Genomic DNA, 20,530 nt, shown 5'->3' on the forward strand with positions numbered 1-20,530 from the left:
AGCAGTCTCCAAAAAAAGAGTCCACAATGTCCAAACCTGAAGGCAGGAGAATCACCAGAACCATGCTCATCAACTGACTTTGTATGCAACCACACAAGCCATCTTGGGTTTATTTCCTGAAAGCGGATGGTTGATTGTACTGTCACTCCTAATTTGTCTCTCCAAAGGTGAGTCCATAAAAAGTTCAAAAGAAATATGTTGTGATATTTTTTGCTCGTTTTTGTTTTAACGAATAAACTAACAAAAAAACAACAACAACCATTGAGCAGGTGTGCGCAAACACTACAGTAATACACACAAACAAATAGAGTAGTGGGACCACTGAACTGAGAGATGCCTGCAAAAATGGTAGGCTAGCCGATTAACCCACTTTGATTTGTAACTCTGTCTAATCCCCCCTGCAGCAGGGCCTCAGCCTTGTGTCATTATCAAATAGGCAAAGAAAAAATGAAAATGAGAGATACACTTTGGAGGGAGAGAGAGAAAGAGAGAGACAGACGGGAAAATATAACAGAGCAACATAATATAAGGGTAGAAATTATTACCTTGCAATACTCAATAGAACAGTGGCAATATGCTGTTAAATCGCCCTGCTCTGCCCACCGACACGAAAACAAGATGATTTTAGACCTACTGCTGCAGGGAATGTGCTGTTGTCTGAACATCCAGCCCATCATTCTCTGTCACGGGCAGCAGTGAATCAGATGCTTAACTAGTGAGCTTGTTTAACCTGAGGGAATTGATTACATGCCTTCCTTCCCTTGACATTTAGAGCTATGGTACTAATTGTACAATATGCAATGTCTGTAATATTAATAGCAATCTAAGAAGTACATTTCTGGTGCATGTGTGGATACAGTGATGGGTGTATGAAACTCAGCTGATATTTCAAAGATAACCAGATTTGAGTTATATCAAGATGTGAAAATGCAGTGGCCAAACACTTAAAGGATTCCTCCATGTACAATTTAGTGTACCCATGGGACACCCAGCTTTTAATATTTTGAAAAGTTTTAGTGAATTTGTTTTTTTTCCATTTGCGAAAGTGTTGAACTCCATATGTTCCTTTCTTTGTTCTGCCTATCTGGGATGATCAGGAAGAGGAGTAAGTAAGTATCTTATCTTATCTTATCTTATCCAGTTTCCTTAACAGGAAAGAGTGCAGAGAGGCAAAGTGCAGTAAGACAATGGTATTCTGGCAGTAAATATATCCATCTTTGCTGTTTAGCTTGCATTCAACCCAGCACAGAAACGTTTTAACAGCTTAAGGTTCAACACTTTTAACCTTATGATGGAACAGGATGAAAAGTGAGAGGCTAAGTATAGCAAGGCTGTGAACTGTGCCTAAACTTTGAACCTAATTAAATACCATCCATCCATACGTACATGTTCTTCCACCTATCTGGGGCTGGGTCACAGGGCAGGAGCCTAAGCGGATAACCACCATCTCCAGTTTGTCCGTGGGAACAAGAAGGTGTACTCAGGCCAGCCCAGCGTGTCCTGGGTCTGCCCCATGGCCTCCTGCTGGTGGGACATGCCCGGAACACCTCACCGAGTAGGCGCCCATGAGGCATTCTCATCAGATGCCCGAATCACCTCAACTGGCTCCTTTCGATTTGTAGGAGTAGTACTATGAACCCCTCCCGGATGGGCAAACTCTTCACCCTATCTCTAAGGGAAAAGCTAGGTTTCCTTCGGCGAAAGCTCTTTTCTGCTGCTTGTATCCGTTTACTTTTTCCTTTCAGTCGCTACACAAAGCTTGTGACCATTGGTGAGGGTAGGGACATAGATTGACCGTTAAATCGAGGGCTTGGCTTCTACATTTAGCTCTCTCTTTAGAATGACGAACTGATGGACATACCGGCATTTTTGCAGTCACTGCAACAATCTGTCGGTTGATCTACTGCTCTTTTCACTCGTGAACAAGACCCCAAGATACTTAAACTCCTTCTTTCAGTAACTCATCCTTGGCCTGGAGTGGGCACTCCACCTATTTCCAGCTGAGGACCATGGCCTTAGACTTGGAGGCCACCACCTAATGAAGCCAACAGAACCACATCATCTGCAAAAAGGGATTGTTAGACTGCCCAAGTGAAAGCTTTTCAACACTTGGCTACGCCTAATTAAATACAGTGATCGAAAAACTACTTTTGAATCATAACTCGGGGCTGAGGACAGGTTTTGTAAAGACGAGTTGTGTGATTTTAAAAAGATACCTGCAGTGAGATGAGAAATAATGGCAAGCTAACTCCTTAGTCCCTATTTAGTCAGACATCTTTGTACACACGGCTTAAGAGATTTCGACTGCACAAAAACCTGTGGTAATCTTGTCATGGGGACAGCTGCTCCATCTTTCTCTCCTCCCTCCTCTGCCTCTGACTATTTCCTGTGCTCTCAGTAATATAATATCACTTTCAGCTATGTCATTCTTTCTTCATGCCCACCAGCCACTGTTTTTGAATTTTCCTGTTGCTTCTTGACACTGATCACAATGACCTCTCTTTCTACCTTATCTGAAATTAATAGCACATAGAAAACATTTTCCAGGTTGCCTAAGTTGTCTTATTCCCGTGTTGCTGCAGCCTTCACTGTGTTCCACTTGTCTGTACCTGCTTATATGATCATCAGCCTCCTTTTTGATTTACTGCCTACCCACGGCATTTTAAATGTGTTTGCTACATCTGATTGACTTTGGTTCCAACTGTTAGCTTGCTTATTGAGCAACTAAATACTCAATCTTCTCTACAGTTTCAGGCTACACTCAGCAATCCAGATTGGAGATCCTTCAGCACTCTCTTTATAACAGTTGTTGCTAGGCAGTTGTGTCATGGCGCTCAGTTTGGTACTACTTTAGTTGCTTTTAATTGCTATTAGACACTGTGTGAATGGTAAGTGGTCTAGTTAAGAAATATGTTAATTTGTTAAATTTGCAATTGTTTTTTAAAAGATAACACGAGTGGAAATCTTTGTTTTTATTACTGTAAAACATTTTAGGATAACATTTAATAAAATTGCATTACAAGTGCTTTTTGATGTCCATGCCCTGTCTCTAAAACAATCAATACTTAAAATAAAGAAGTTTAGTAATGAATAATTCCAGCTAGTTTCCAAAATATGTGAACACTGATGGAACATGTATTACTTGCTTTGTATGTGTTAAAGAATTTAAATTTACTTTACATACTATATTCATAAAGCCAACAAACAGAGTCTTAAGGCTCTGACACGTGGTTTTTTTTTACCCTAAACTTGTTGGTATTTATTGGTGAGGCACATCCTCGGTGATCACTTTATCGTGTACAGTGCTCATCAAAGGAGGAAATTCCTCATTTATGTTTATTCTGTTCAAGTTTTACATTCATTTTCTTAATCTCCCTGATGAAGAGGATCATTTAGAACCTTATTTCTGTTTACCTGCTTTATTATATCATGGTCTTATCGCAGAAACACAATTATTAGCTTCAGCCTCATTTATATTCTGCTAATAGCTTCTGCTAACACCTACCTGTAGGTTATGTGTTCTTATTGTTGACATAAAAAAGTAATCCTATGTTGTGTACATAAACACCCACATAAATTATGCCTTTTTTTAAAACAAGATTCAAGTGACCCATGACTTAACTGTAAATAGATTACTAAAACTCTATAGGCTGGCATCCATCCATCTGTTTTCATAACCATGTATCCAATTCAGGATCATAGGCAGAGCTGGAGCCTATCACACATAGGAAAGAGGTGGGGGACACCCATGACAGGTTGCCAGTCTACCACAGAGAGACAGCGACATGGATATAGGTGTGAATGTGAGCAGTCACAACTATACAGCCAAAATAGAATCACTTATTACCCTAATATGCACGTCTTTGGACTTGTGAAAAAGGTTGGTGCACTAGGAGGGAACCCACACATGCAGAGGGAGAACGTACTAACACACAAAAATGCCTCAGAACCTAGAATCTTTCTCCAGTGAGGAACAGGGTCATCACTAAAACACAATTTCATCTCCAACATCCTCTGCACAATGTCATATTTACTTGTTGATTTCTATGCAAGGTGAAGAATTTCCATTTCCGTTTCATGTTTTTCCTCTTCATGCTGATTAGACAGAGGAAAGTCATGGCCAGATTTACAGGTGGAAAGAGGTATCACAATGAAAACTGCCATGAAAGAAAATATTAAGAGAGTGAGAGGGTGGAGAATATTCTGTGACACAAGGGTTTCTGTCTGAAGAACAAACTATACCAAGGAAACAGGTTACACCTGGAAGCAGTGGGAGAGACAAGTGAATGCCAAGGACAGGAACTTATTAGAAAAGTTCAAAATGCATCACAGCTTAATAATGAGGGAGTTGAAAATATTCCCTGTGAATATAAATGTATGAGTAAACACGTTTCACTAAAATACTCACTGTGATAAATATTTTTATTTGGACTGACCTCCAAATCAGCCTTTTTTCCCCTTTCAAACTTTTGCTACAATAAGAGTAAACAAACCTGAAAGTATTCACAAATAAATTATAAGCTTTTCCTACCAAATAACATGGTAGCATCAATATACAATGAAGGAGGTCTTTTATTTCCAAATGTGTTCTTCTATTGATATATAAAGGTTGTTCACAATTCTTACATAACATTTTCCAGTGCTTTCATAATCAGCTGATTAAATACTACAAATTAAGGATGCTTCAGATGTTGTAGGTTTTGGAAGCAAAAGTTACTGTGGCAGACTGCAACGCAGCTATGCATCTGTCCATAGTCTCTTTTAGCTTATAAAGTAGTTTTATGGCCCGCAACTGTACAATTATTGTGTTCAGCTTGTTTTCTTAAATAAATAAATAAAAACCCTGAATGTGACCATGGGTGCATTTGTCTGGACTCTGGTCTCTTGCATTATTCCAACAACTTCACTGAGGATCTGTTAAAATACCAGTTTATGAGATGAGACATGACTATAGACCAGCGAGGGCTTTGGATTTGCGAATGTATGCATGTGCATGGGAGAAACACAGACACACTGTACTTCTCATTAAAGACATTTTAAGTATGTCCATGTCTGTTCACAGACTGAGGATAAGAAGTCACTTCACTACACGAGGCACTTCAATGAGCTTTTAGCAAGTGTAACTTTTAATGAAGACGTTTTGACTAGTTATAGCCTTCCCAAAGTTAGAGGCATGGTTATAACTTTTACACTGAAAAAAGAAGATTTTTTTTTAGTCATTTTAATCAAAGTATGCCATCAAGTTGCAAAATTTCCAACTCAAATAAATATTACCAATATTTTCTAAATAGCTTGTTTCAAATTTATATCTGAGCAAAGACGATTTAATAGTTTCACATTTAATTTGACACTTTGCACACCAAAAAACATTGGTGTGTCTTCACAAATTCACACATGTTGATTGAGTTTTAGCACATTTCTTTTTATTTCCTTCCACAAATGAAAGGTGTTTCAGTTTGTGAATCTTCACACATTGCTTCTTCGCTTCCATTAGTTACTATGCAACAACCATGGAGCAGGAGTGTGGGGGTAATTGGAGTACTGGCAAAGCCTGCAGCAATCAACCTGTGTATAGCTTTGGTGAAACCCTGCCAAAGTGTGTGGGCTTTGACAAAAAAAAGACAATAGAGCTGATGTATTCTTTAATGAAAATAGATTTAGTGGCGCTCATTATTTTCTAAGATTACATGACACCCATCAATTGGTTTAACCTTATTATGATCTGATTAAGCAGATGTTTTCTTCCCCACTGACATTTTATACTAAGTGTTCTTCAGTGTTCAAACCCATGTCATGGAAACCTATTTAAACTAATACTGACACGGTTGAACATTCCTCCGTACGTCATCTGCTCATTGGTATACAGCTCTATCCAGATTACTGAAGGTGGCTGTGACATAGATTTAGACATATCTATAGAAGCAGGCTTAATATCATTTTAAAGCTCTTAGGTCTGGGATGAGATATTGTGCAATACCACATAAGTGCTATCACAATCTTTCTTCCTTTTTAATATCATGTGGTAAGCAATAATCTCCTGCCTTTCAGCCAACATCCATTATAATGTATCTTTATGATATATAGTATAAGCGGTAGAGTTTTCCGTACAGTCTTCATGCATTTACACCAGACGTGCTGAGAGGTGGTACCAAAATTGAAGGGGGTCTGAAGTTTGCAGTCCCTCTCCAACAATCAATAAGCTCCTTTCGACCTTTATGTGCATCAATAATGGTATTTCTGCCTTTTGGAGGGGGATAAGAACTTTTCTTCATCCTCAGACAGGAATATTTCTCTCCTGTGAAAACTGCTGGCTTAAACTTCAACTGCTCAGGAGCTAAACCAAAAGTAAATATTGAGACTTGAGCAGCAGAGAAGCAGAAGACAATTACTGAGAGGATTGAAGGGAGATCTACTAATGCCTCTATATTCCCACTTAATTTCCACTATTTTTTCTATTTTTTATTTTGACCACGACATGAATCAAGGCTTGCAAGCCACTTGCCTTAGGTTGAATGTCTAACATGTCATTGGTATTCCGAGTGTGCGTCCCTCTCTGTATGTCCACCTCTGAGTCACGCAGAATGAACCCTCTGCAGCACTAGGTACATGACCTTCCCTCCAACACCAGCACCGCTGCTGGCTCTCCACATGGTAACTTGTTAATGTCAGAGCTCTTTCTCCTATCTGTCTCTCTCTCTGTCTCTTTATGTCACATACTGAAAAGTGAAAAATGTGACCCCTAGGTCTTAGACAATCATATCCAAAGTCCCAAGCCAAAGATTGTGACACTGGGTCCAAAACACAGGAACAAGTGACCTTTCACTGGCCACATCCTCTTCATTGTCAAGCCGCAATCCTTAAAAAAACCCAAACATGTAATATAGTTTTCTATATGGCACAATCATCAGTGAAGATATGCATGTACAGTTTTAATATTAAAACCCCTCATAAATATTATGAGGGGTTATGTGATGAATACCAGAGACGGCCACCCATGCTTAAAGGCTCTTTTAGGTTGAGAACTCATCTAAAGTGAGTTTGATGCAAATGGATCTATGACACTGAGGACAAATGCTGCAAAAGATGTATTTATTTTAAAAGGTCTTTTGCAAAATGTCAACAAATACATATGCCATCACCTGGTGTCTCTGCTTCAGATGTGAGGCCTCCAACATAGAGTAATGCCAGACTAGCAGATTCAATTGATATATACATACCAAAACATGGATGTTCTGTTCTACCATGAAGATAAATGCAGCTCTGCTGGATGCATTCCTCTGTGACATCTCTCCATTATCCTCGACCCTCAACCCTTTTCCGTTCAATAAAGAAAGTACACAGGGAGGTTCTATCCCTGCACTGAAATAAGTGGCAGACAGAGAGCCAGATGGGGTAGAGGAAATGGAAGAAAGGAAAGTGCTTCTACACCAGCTGCTATCCTGAAAAGTGGCTACATTTAGAGGAAGACAAGAGATCAAAGATGCTGAGACCATTACACACACATGTGGCCTCTTCTTTTTATGAGACTCCAGTGGGTCAGGTGGTAATGACTCTGCTTTCACATTAGAGGGTGTTTAGTAGGCCAAACCTAACAAAGGCTTCTCATGATCAAAAGAAGCAGCTTTTTTGTGTTTAGATGGAGAGTGGGATTTTTTTTTTTTGTTGTTTGTCCGTGTGGGGGTGCATGAATATAAATCCCAGCTGTGGTGTGCTTGTAGGCAAGAATAATGATGTTAGGTTAGGTCAGTTTTTTTTTCTGAATGTTGTTGGGAGTTGAAAGTATTAGCAAAAATAGTTTTGGCACACCATGGTATCTAGCTCATAATCTATTACAGTTTCCTGATTTGCTTCCCGCACTGCTCCATGTAATCTAAATAACATAAATATCATTATTTACTTTCTAGCACTATTGTCATTTAATAATAAGTTCCTGCTGTTGTGCATTTTCTGAGAAAATATACAGAGAGGACACAAATTAAATGAAAAACCATGATGCTCGACCCCCACTGTACAGTGAGGTGATGTAACGACCTGTTATGCTGTGGGAACCTGAACCCTGCCATTTGGGTAGACTTGATCAAAATAGGAGAAAAGTATAAGGTTGTTCTAATAATAACTTTTTGCTACGATGAAACACTTCTATCGTGTCATCCTGGATGACAATTTCCCCATCCATAGGGCATAAGGGTCCTAATGTGGTTTAATGAGTTTGAAAATAATGTGAATCACTAGTAACGTAACACATGGTATGCTGTCCTTTTTTCCTAACCAGCCTGCATCTATAAATTGCATAAACATGTTCACATGCTTAGTTATTCTATAATTAATCTGGATGAGGATGGAAAGAACATCATGAATGCATTTGATACATGAAAATACATCTTATTTTAGCACTTACAGTACAGTTCTGAACCTACACTCTCTTTAACAAGTACATATACATGAACAACCTCTATGTAAGGCAGCTTTCAACATCCTTCACACAGAGAAAACATGGCTTTAATTAAGAATTCAAAGCCACAGTCCTAGGCTCCAAAGACTTGCATTGTGTATGCATGTGTGTGCGTACCTGTGTATGTGGGTGTGTGTGTGACTGATTGTGCAAGTCCTCAAATACATGCAAATAGACATATTATCATCTGTTTTCTCACTCTTGCGAATCAAAAGAGGCACGAAGATAACAACACAAGCGACAGTGTTTGGGTGCTGCAGCCCACAATTTCCTAGAGTGAAACATATGCAACATATCACAGATAGCAACACCAAAACAACTGCTGCAGCAGGACACAGCTAGACATTTCATGTAAAAGTTGTAAATACTAATGTGCCAGCTCCCACTGTTGAAGTAAAACATTAAAAGAAGAAGTTTAAAAAAAATGTAGGAGTGACAATGCACCTATCAAAAGCTAATGCATAACATCATAAATATCATTTTGGCCCCCTTTGCTTGGTGTATTATAAGTGTCAAGCTGACCTTCCAGTGTGATAAAATACATGTCTCTGTTTCTCTCAAAACCGAGGTGATGTTCTATAATATCGTCACTAGGAGGCGCACTTGTATGAAACTTAATCACCTCTCATAGCTACAGCTGCTGAAGTTCCTCCACTGTCACTATTACTAGCAAAATCCCAGCTTTGACAGACTCGTCAAAAACGATGTTTCAGAAAATCTTGTCAGCGTTGAGACTTTTGTTAATATCAAAACTTCCCTCAAGATAGATGGAAGTACACTGCAGGTGCGTGCCATGTATGCAGATTGAACTTTATTCCCTAAAACAATTGATTGTGTTAGGTTAGTGATGCTTGGCTGTGCAGCCTTTTTGCTCAGAAAATGAGGCTGCAATCAGCTTAAAAGACCAAAAACCAATCGTCAATCTATTCCAGTCAATTTAAAAGCTCCAAAGAGGTTTAATTCGTGTCATGACACACAATGATCAGTGGCTTTGAAGTCTCAAACTCACGCCCACTGATTTGATCTGGCACGTTCACACAGCCTATGGTGGGCATCTCCCACCATAGGCTTAAGCATAACAGCTATCACTATCGTCACACACTGTCCCAAAAGTAGAGGTGATAATGGCCTACTTACCATATTGACTTCTGATACCATGTCTATGCTGGCTATATCTATATTCATTCCCACTCCAACCGGAGGACCTGGGCAGATGAAAACAAGCACACACAAAAAAGAAGACACTGCACATCAGATGTAGCCCGAGTGATTCGCTGACATATCGGTTAATAATGAGTACGTGACTAGGAAGCACACAGTTGTGAATTTAGCTCTTGTCAGCTGAATAACAGTTTACAGTGTTCATTTCGGGTGGGATTAGATGCGTTGGCCAGCAGTGAAAGTATTGGTATTGCCTCTAAAAGTTGCTGACTTTAGCTCAGATAGTTCTAACGTATTTCCGTGACAATAAACGCCTGAGTTGGACGTTAATATTAAGAAAAATGAGCAGATACTGTTTTTTTCCCCAACTCTGGAGACTCGTCATTCAAATAAATGTGCTGGTGCAATTTATCATCCACATGTGTTCTGGCGTTAGTCGTATTTTATCTACACTGTCATTCTAAAGCTGATATATCCTCCCCCCCTCCTTACTTGCTTAAAACTGCCCAGTTAACACATTAACTGTAATATTTCACAGGCTGACAACGCGCTGCCTTTAACATAGTATCGGAAAATAGAAGTACATTTACCTCCGAAATCTGGCCTCAATCGTATATCATAACCTTTTAACAGTCTGTCCACCGTTTCTTTGACCAAAGACATATTGCTAGGGTCACTGACACTGGCACTATGGACGAAGAAAACACAGAAAGAGACAAAATCAGATTCAAACAGGATATATTCTTCAAACAGAAGTGCCTAAGTATTTCCCATGCCGTCTGTAATACACTTAGTAAAACGAGTGGAGCATCCTCCGTCACTTACCTTTGAGCGCACACCATGGCCACAATGACGGGGAGCAAGCAGACGATAAAACACATCATTCTTCGTCTTCTGAACACTACCATATTTAAACTCTGTGTTTTTTCGCTCTTTTAGGAAAGACGAGGTCTAACTTATTCTTGCCAGCGCAGTAATTCCAATGCCGGGCGCATGCGTACTCCCGACCACAACACCGAGAGGCAGCACCGCTGCCGCTGATGGTACTGGCAAATCTAGGAGAAAATTTAAAGGAGAATCAAGACTTTAGGTTGCTCAGGGGCATATGGGGGTCTCCCCGTTTCTTTCCTTTTTTTTGTTTTGTTTGTTTTGGATATGCGTGAGAGAGAGAGAGAGAATGCGTGGGCGTGTGTTTTGATTTTTTACACGTTGAGCGGTTGTTTAAAAAGCAACAACTGTGATAGAAAAAGCGATAGTTCGACACTCGTGAGATTACTGAAAATTGTGGGTTGTGGTTGTGTCTTTCCACTAGCTTTTTTTTCCGGACATCAGTTAGCCAACTCGTCAGTCCCCGAGCAAACCACTGAAGGCACTAAATCTCTTTGCTCCTGCAGAGCAACTCGGCAGCTCTCAGTTGAAGTCTGCACGACACAGTTCATATTCTAAATTTAGCATCTTTGTTTGTGAAACAGCAGCACTGTGGTGAAGCATTTAACTAAAATCTAGTTTTATAGATTCTGGAATTGGTCACAGACCTAAGCGTTGGTGAAGAGGAAAGGATATGTATGATACGTTCTTAAACCAAAGATCTAATCGACATAGGATATGTGCAAATATTATCAGATATGAGTATACATCAGTGACATTGTTTGTCCAAACCAGGAGACAAAACTTTTCCTACAGCTGGGGTACACAACAGGTCCGCAATTTGCTCAACGCCCAGAGAAAGAGAAAAAAAAGCCTTTCTATCCATGATGCTTAAACCAGTGAATTCAGTCAGCCGCTCCCCTTGACATTGCCCATGGAGCTCTCTCTCTCCCTCTCTCTCTCTCTCTCTCTCTCTCTCTCCTGTATATCGTGATATCGTGTCTAAACCAGCAGTTGCTCACACATCGACCTCAACGCATTGAGGCCTCTGACAAAAAGAGCAGCTTGGCTTTACATTCTGGGAAGCGCCTTGCCAGCGCAGTGCCTCGAGGTTGGAAGCAGGTTTCATGGAGGAGAGCACTATGCGCTGAAGCTTGCACTCTGCGCGTCTCACACAGCCGTGCACGCTGGTGGCTCCACGCACCGGTAAGCAGGATGTGCGCCGCTGTGTAAACTCGGACACGAAGCGTCATGAATATGGTGGGATCAGAGGCAGATGCAAAAGGCAGTGAGCCCCGTGTAGGAGTCCAGTAGCGATTCACAGCTCTGTGTGTGTGTGTGGTACTGGTGGTGGGGGGTGGGGGGATCCTGCCAGGAAGCTGCAGAATTTTCTCTTCAATTCAAAGCACAACTCTCTTCATATTGAGACTTCTATTCATTACTGTGATTTATTCACATAAATCAATGGAATCCCTGTATTATCAAGACAACAGGTGGAATTTTTGCACCTTATTCGACCTGATGGCGTTTCTGGAACTAAAAATTGTGCAAAAATCTGAAAACAAAAACCAAAGTAAATTTAACTTAAAGTCTAAGTAAATCAAATAATAATCGGGGTATATTTGAAGCCCCATTGCACACATTGAAACTTTATCTGCAGGGGGCTGATATGACACGTTAAGAGACAAACATTAGGTTGCCAGATTTATTATTTATTTTTCGTTAATTCTATACAACCCCATACATCAAAACCAAACATTTTTTATTGCTGTAAGTTATGAAGTAGCTTGCATTTCACTACAGGGAGGTACAATCATTTCAATAGTCTTTAATGAACACTGGCCATTTGCAAATCATCTTTTGCACACAAATGCACAAATCCTACCTAAAAAAAAGAAAAAACCTGAACAAGTTTGAAGTTTTGCACATCAGCATTATGGGCTTTTGGCCTGTTTTACTAATAAGTCTTTGTACGGTTTTACACTGAAACACATGCACAGATGCTTTGGTCCTCATAAAGCCTTGAAAACTCATATATCACTGTGCTCCTCTTGGGTAGTTAACAGTTGGCATTCCACTTTACATGATCACCCGTAAGAATGTTTACCACCATTATTTTGGCTGAATTCATTCAAACTCAAATTATTTTTATGGTGCTTTAATGACTTTGTCCCCATTTTTGTCATCTGGAAGCCACCATAGATAAGTTTAATTGTGCTTCAAATCTGCTATAGTTGTAAGCTATTTATTTGGTCTTACTAAAATTATTTCTGGCACAAAGCCCAGCTATAACTATAGACAAAAAAGGACGAAATTTAGGGACTTGGAAACTCAAGATGAACACATGGAAATACAGTTTTAGTTTAATGAGCTATCCTTTCAATACCATGATATGCAAAAGTATTCCACCACGCCACATTTCTTTATATTTTGTTGGGAATTTAGGAAATAGGTGAAGCAATTTATCGAAACATGCAGCCATACATGGAAAAAGAGTATATAAAGCAAAGAGTTTTTACGCATTTAACAAGCTTGAAAGTCAGTGTTTGGTATGGCAATCTGAACTTTTTATCTCTTAGGCAACCTTTATTGTCATTTCCTCATCTAGTTTTCAGGAATAGTTCTCCAGACTTCCTGAAGAAGACTCAAATAATTTCTTTAGATGTAGGGTATCTTTTCTTCATTTCTCTCTCAAGATGATCCCATAGTTCTTCAATAATTTTGATGTCTAGACTCTGTGGTGCTCATTCGATGACTGATAGTGTTCCATTGTGTGTGTGTTTTGTTTCGCCATCCAGGTATGCTTTTACTGCATTGGCAGAGTGTTTGGAATCATTGTTATGCTGAAAAATAAAGCCATTACCAATTGGATGCATTCCAGATGGTGTTGCATGACAGGTCAAATGTACTTTTCTGCATTCATAAATACATTAATCAAGATCCCCAAGACTACTTGTTGAATTGCAGAATCAGAAAGTCTGTCTCCTTGGAAGCAAAATCTAAAGAAATGGGTCAAGACTTTTGTGAAATGTTGTACTTGGTCACTTGCTGATAGAAATCCAAATGAACAAGAGCATAAATCATATGCTTTCTGTTGATTTTATTAGTTGGTATGTTTGTGCATTCAGAAATGGGCTTCTGCATATGTTGGGTGTAACAAATGGTTCCTTGAGTTACTGTTGCCTTCCTATCAGCTCAAAGCAGTCGGACCATTCTCTTCTGGTCTCGGGCATTAATAAAACAATTTTATAAAGAGAACTGGCACTTACTGAATGTTTTGCCTTTTTTCAGGCTATTCTCTGCAGATCCTACAGATGGTATATCAGCAGTTTCTGAATTACAGGCCTGGCCAAGTACATTTGGCATTAACAGCCATCAGTGTCACTTAAATCACTTTTCTTCCTCATTCTCCTACACAATTCCCTGTAAATCATGATGTATATCCGAAGTTAGTCGGGCTTTAACGTGAATATTGTGTGCTTGTGTCTATTTATTTAATTTAATCCTGCCAGCATGTCTTATATGAAAGTAGCTCACATAATTAATCATACATGGTTGTATAAACAAAACAGTTTATAAAAGTATGTTGGTTTGAAGACTATGACATATCTTTGACTCACCAATACTCATTCGAAGATAAACAGATGGAGGAATTATACAATTCTACACAAGTTATAATACTGTGTGTATAAAAAACATAATGCTGTAATCTAGCCCTCAAATCTCAGTGTGTAGATTCAGACATTACCTTGAATCTGCCACTGAAGAAAGCAATTAAATATTTTGACCTGCTCTGCTGTTCTTAATGCCTGGTTTGGCCAATTGTTAAACATCCTCAAATGGGCTCTCATGCTTCCATTTCCTCTCTGTCTTTCTGCATCTTTGCACTAAGAGGAATGTAATGACTGCCTTTCTGAGCGTCCCAGTAAAACACTTCTTCCAAAGCTATACTCAGGCTGCCCTGTGCTGAGGAATGAAAAAGGATGTCCGCAATGTTTTCAAAGAAGCATTTGTGTTGTTTCATGTCAGTAAACATGCGTTTGTTTGCTGGGATCTTGGCAATATGATGGAAGTATTCAGGGAAGAGGCTTGTGATCTCGCTCTGCGTGTGTGTGTGTGTGTGTCTGTGTGTGTGTGTGTGTGTGTGTGTGTGTGTGTGTGTGTGAGAGAGAGAGAGAGAGAGAGAGAGAGATAGCATTCTGTGCCTGAGCACACAGATAGCAGATCTCAGTTAATCATCTGCCATAACGTTGATTTAGGTTTTGAACATGACGGAAAACTCAAACAATGGCAGAGGATGTCAAACACTGACTGTTTGGATGGGCACTACATTCAGTATTCTAATAGTTTGATCTTCACACATATACAAACATATTTAACTGAAGGGCGATCAGCTTTTTGGCCACAAATTGAAAATGACACATTGTGACTATAGATAGGAAATATATATTTTTCCATATGTCACTGATACGTAAATGTAACGTTCAAAGATACTGGATCTTTGTTTTAAAAATGGTCATTTATCGATACTTTTAATTTCATAGCAAATTCATTATGATGCGGAGCTCTTCTGCGTTAACCGTTGTACCTATAATGTCATCTCAACTCACCATTTATCTTATTAATGAATTGTTACACATTAAAATCTTGTCAAAGCTTTTATAAAACCTAAACAAATATTAGCAAAACAATCAGACCAAAGCAGTTTACTTGTATTTATTTATTTATCACGCATATGCTGTGGGAAGGTGGGAAGGGAAGAAGATTGATTACTGTGCAGTACTTAATAAACCTCTACTGGTTGTTGTCTTACTGTGGAGTTTGCACCTGGTATGTTCTCAGCAGGTAAGGCTTCCCATGGATTGACTGTCTGATATCCATCCAGATGGACAGAGATGGACCAGCAGCATGCCAAAGCTCATGGCCAAAATAAAGTGCCGTCATTTCATCCTCTCTCTCTCTCTCTCTGTCTCTCTCTCACCATGTCCCTGTGTTGGATAAAGTTGGATTGACTGTCAGATCTAAAATTACAAAACAACATAGTATCCAACAGTTAACGTACATCACATTTATAATATAATCAAACACAATTTGTCAGGCAGGGAAGGAAATTGCACTCTGCCTTTCCCTGTAATTAAAACACCTCTCTGTATTTCTCTTTTATGCGAACTGCAATTACAGCATTGACACCACTGATTAGAGCTCCTTAACTCAGCAGGAGAGCTCCATTAGAGGACTTGGGAAGGCACTTTTAAATTATGTCAATGCGAGACTGTCCTCGCGTAAAGTACGACCCAATAGGTTGTTTGTGCAAGCAGCTAATATGAATTATCCTTGTGTTTTTAAAATTGAACGACCTCTAGTGGTAAATGCATGTAAAATATGCGCTGGCGGTGTCGCTGTTATATGGGGCAGAACTCATCACCCTGGTAACCTAGAAAATGGAGCTTTCTAACATGTGTTTATCCTTGTAAAAGGTTCTGTTTTATCCCAAACTATAATCTGGTCCTAATCCTGACAAGTAGCCTAGTTTTAATGCCTAAATCTGGGCAAACAGCGAATGAAAATGAAAGTAAACATCGATTGACTCTAAATGTAAAAAAAATGATTCAAAAAATGACTCTAAAGCTCAGCCTCTCAGTTGAAAGTCGTGCATGTTGCTAAGTACCCAGAAACCCTTCTTTACTATTTCAGTAATTATTTTTATTTTATTTTGTTTCAGTTTTGAGGCATGGTGCAAACAACCATTGATTGTTTATATGGAGGGCTTTTTGAAAATATTACTTGTATTTTTTCATTTATTTTAGTGTTTGGGTCAATTAAATTGTAAAAAGGGTATTTGAGATGTACTTGAGGTAATGCAATATTTTAAAATATTCTCAATCAGCTTTCTGCTTTTGTGACAGTGGTGTATTTTTCCATCATCTTGAAATTATAGAAGTTATTTAAATATTTAAGTTTATTTAAGTTATGTTTCACTTATTGTGTGTTGTGTGTAACTTGAATCTGTTGTGTTGATCTGACTTGTTAACTTAAGTTCAATTTAAAATAAAATAATTAAATTTAAAAAAAAAAAGCTTCACAAAAAGACGATCACCAGTGTGTAGTGTAAGCATAGTTGACCCAGATAAAGTTATTGATAGCTAGACATGGAAAAAAAAAAAGCTTACGCGGTGCAGTAGTGAAGGAAATAGTCAGATTCTCTGTCTAAGCAACAGTTGCTTCTCAGGCATAACTAATCTTACGAGGTAAAAATTCTCTCGCAAGTTTAAGTTTTGTAGAGAAGACATTCACCTCCAGGCTGCAAAGTGTTATATAGTGGCCTTTAAAAGGAAAACAAAAGGTACAAATTAGCATAAAGTAGCGGTGCAGTACTTAAATCTGCCTCTATTAACAACCTCTTCATACTTAAAGGTCCTGAAATGAGTTCCCACACAATGAAACTCTCCCAGGTGAATCCTAAAAAGTCAATATATACTAGTTAAAGATAAAGAAGGAGAGACCATTTACAACCACCAACTGACAATGTCCCAAAAACATCCTAAACAGAGGAAGAAATGTACTACTTTAAAACAATCAATAATAATAATAAAGGGTCAATTAATGTGTAATCAAACTTTTGTAAATGGTTACTTCCAAGTTAGAAAAATGTTTTGTTTACTAATCATCAGTCATGCTATTGATGTAAGTAGCTTGTGTAATATAAAGCACATTATTGCATCCATTCAAAGCAATGGACAGTGCACAAGAAAGGTGAAGGAGAGAGTACCGGCAGGGTGAAGTAGATGGAGACGACTGTCAGCGGTGACTGGTGACAGAAGGAAAGCAAGCAGCAAAATTAAAGATGCGCTGATTTTCAGTGGGACTGACCAGAAGGAGGGCTATAGAGGTTGAGTGGTTTAGAGACGAAGTTAAGAGAGACAAGACTGAGATCATTTGGACTTGTGCGAAGGAAGGATAGTGGATAGACTAGAGTGATGAGTGTCTTTTAATACATATATCTGATCAAAGCTTTTTGACTTCCTTCATTTAGGATCCCATGATTTGAAGACTAAAGAAAAAGAAAAGAAACAAGTCATGCTCTAATGTACAACACATTTTTTAATTTCTTTAAATTGCATATTCTTTAAATGGCATATTGAGGATTTTGCATCAGGAATGAATTAAATAGAAACACACTTATCGGTCCTCTGAATAATGAATACATAAAAATATGACGGTCCTCTCTTGCACTTCACCAACATTTAAGTTCATGAATGTTTCACCAGATCTAATAGATTCAAAATCCTATATTGGCTGCACTCCATCCATTACAGTTAAAAACTACCCATCAGCACTGCTTTGAGCTGTCCGTGAATGTGTCCTGAACAGGGTTAATACTGACAATGCGCTTACACCAAACAAATTGTGAGGATGGCGGTATCGACCTTTACCATGTAGATTGAAAAAAATAAATAAATAAAAGAAGTCCATAACCCAAGTTTTATGCTTCATTAGCTTGCCTTAACTAGCTTCACTACCAGAGGAAGCACCACCTGCTAGCTTTTCAAGGTTATGGTGTCCTTACCTGCCCAGCTAACACCAAAACAGCAGATAGTTGGCCAACTCCATTTTCACCTCCACATTTTCTTTCTCTTCATTTCTGTCTCAGTATTTCACTCTGGCCCCAACAGACGTCGGTCATTGCTGCCAGAACTGCAGACAGGAGTCCAGGGTGAGTGTCAGCTTTAGCCACAGTTGGATGGGTGGAAAGATGAAGGGAGTGATGGAAGGAGGGAAGGGTGGGAGGATTATTTGGAGGCCTCTGCCAGAAACCTCACGTTTGGTGTCTTGGCATCAAAAGCGATGATTTAGACTGCGACACAGGATGACAGCGATGTAGTTGGCTTCTTGTGTCGCCGTTCCACCATGCCACCTGTGGATTTCAAAGATCAAGAGCTACAGTTACACAGTGAGGCTTATACTTGATGCACTTTAAAGGGGCACTTTTTTTTAACATGTGATCTCAGCTACAAAATTAAGGGAGCCTTACTTTTGTATAGCAAATTATATGTTGACAGCACAAAACCAAATCTAATCACAAATCTTTTTAATATATGTATATATATATGTATATATATATATATATATATATATATATATATAAAGTTGGACTCATTTTTTTTTCAATTTCAAGGACAAACTTAACAAGCAGACCAGTGATAAAAAGTATGAGAAAGATTGTCAATATATAATCAAAATGCCATTTGAAATTTTTTTTATTTTTTCTGCGTCTTTTCTTCAAATAATTTGATTCAATCAAGTTTAATCAACTCAGGTCGCAGATTTATGAAGGCACTGCCTCTGCAAGCACACTGACTTTAACTTGACATTGACTTTTTTTCTTCCCATGGAGACTGAATATCAACTCTTTATTCTTGCATATGGAAAATAAGGAATACCATACGCATGACAAGATTCCAGAATGTCAGCAATCAAATAATTTCTGTTTCATAATTAAACCAGCATCTGCAGAGCAAAACATTTAACTTTCACATCATACATATAAATATTATTATTTCCTATTATGTATTCTGTGGCTTTCTGTTTTGTTGCACCACTTTTATTTCCACTCTCCTTACAGCAGGACGTTGGCAGCTATCCAGCACAGTTCATTGTGAAGCTTTTGGCTGTAGTCAGGCAAGAGGTCAACTGAGGCAGCGAGGACAACTGTTTTCTCCAAATCAACATTTTATCGTACTATGATATGGTTTGGTCTCCATGGAAACTGCAATGGAAATTTCTTCCTAATGTTGAAAACCACGGGAACTGGTGCAGCACATCATGTGTAAGGAACAGCGATTTTAAAGAACTACTGCTTTGTGTGCGCTGTTATGGATGTGTGACTACGGGGGCTGACGGGAAAAAAAAGATAAAACCAGGCCAAGTCCCAAAGATTTCAAAGACTGAATTTAATGTAGGTGTTATGCAACGGCATTATTGATGGAGGAACACTCGCAAGCACCAACTGTATATTTCTAGCCATTAACCTACAGACGAGCGGAAAAACAAAATTCAGATACACAAAATGATTTTATAACCTCTACCACTAGTCCCCCTACAACAACCTAATACTAAACTCTAAATAGCACTTTGAAATACAAATTCCAACTCCTTTATACCACCACGTACTGAAACATATCAGTCACTTAATAAAACTTGATCCTGACGTTAACCCTAAAGTCATCCAAAAATTACTTTTAGAAGCACTGACCTAAAATTGTTCACTGTTCTTGAGCACATTTAGTTCATGCCATCTCCAAACACGCATCCACATTACACCACACATGCTGAGTTTCTTCTACTGTAAGTGGTTACCATAGATACTGCATTGTGAGGCACATGAAGTACAGTGGGTCCATCTCACGTGGGAAAAATCATTTATTTATAGAAGCACTGTGATGCGGCCAGAAACGAGTTTAGACAATGCACTTTTTTTTTTGACTAATCACAGGCACCGTAAGAGGGACTGTGGAGTATGGTGTGCAAGTTTGTCAGCAGTGACTTTGAATTCTTATTGTATTTTTCTTTGGCAAAATAGAACCAAGTCGCCTGTCAGAGCTGTCCATGGTGCTGAAGGACAGATGCACAAGAGCGGATATCTTCAAATCTTCTCTCATCTGTTTTTCTTTCTGTTTATCTACAGTGTAGCGTGCTTCCTCACACCAATTTCAGTCTCTTTAAAAAGAATTTTATTGAACATACAGCTTAACACACACATACACACTCCAGTTCTACCATCTGAAAGTTCCTCCTCCCTCAAAAAGGTCAGCAAGTTGTGAAAAGTTTCTTGCAATAATCTCCTAGCTCTGCATCTTGCTCCTTGAGAGGCTGCTATATGTGTTCAAGTACAGAGTGCATATCATGACATGTTTAATTAAATCCTGTTTTGTTGAATAATGAACTAATTAACAAACTCCTTCTGAAGGCTTTTTCCTCCTTCATCAAAACACATTGGATTTTCAAGTATGTCCCGTTATCTTCCCGAAGTAATTGTACTTCCTAAATTGA

At 38.8% G+C, this 20,530-nt stretch overlaps 2 protein-coding genes across 2 annotated transcripts in view; one reads left to right on the forward strand and one right to left on the reverse strand.

Moving 5' to 3' along the window:
- gabrb2b (gamma-aminobutyric acid type A receptor subunit beta2b) overlaps positions 1-10,956 on the reverse strand; it is a 64,701-nt gene extending 53,745 nt beyond the window's left edge. Inside the window, exons 1-3 of the mRNA XM_082547995.1 lie at positions 10,439-10,956; positions 10,204-10,301; positions 9,590-9,657 (exon numbers count right to left, since the gene is read on the reverse strand). Of these exons, the coding sequence (XP_082404121.1) occupies positions 9,590-9,657; positions 10,204-10,301; positions 10,439-10,521 (249 nt within the window). The 5' untranslated portion in view covers positions 10,522-10,956. The remainder of the gene's footprint in view (positions 1-9,589; positions 9,658-10,203; positions 10,302-10,438) is intronic.
- Positions 10,957-19,283: 8,327 nt separating this feature from the next.
- Positions 19,284-20,530, forward strand: part of gabra6b (gamma-aminobutyric acid type A receptor subunit alpha6b) — a 35,800-nt gene continuing 34,553 nt past the window's right edge. Inside the window, exon 1 of the mRNA XM_082547996.1 lies at positions 19,284-19,307. The gene's annotated coding sequence lies outside the window, so the exon portion shown is untranslated. The remainder of the gene's footprint in view (positions 19,308-20,530) is intronic.

The sequence above is a fragment of the Aulonocara stuartgranti genome (genome assembly GCF_965226115.1).
Source record: "Aulonocara stuartgranti genome assembly, chromosome: 10".
NCBI classification, from domain to species: Eukaryota; Metazoa; Chordata; class Actinopteri; order Cichliformes; family Cichlidae; genus Aulonocara; species Aulonocara stuartgranti.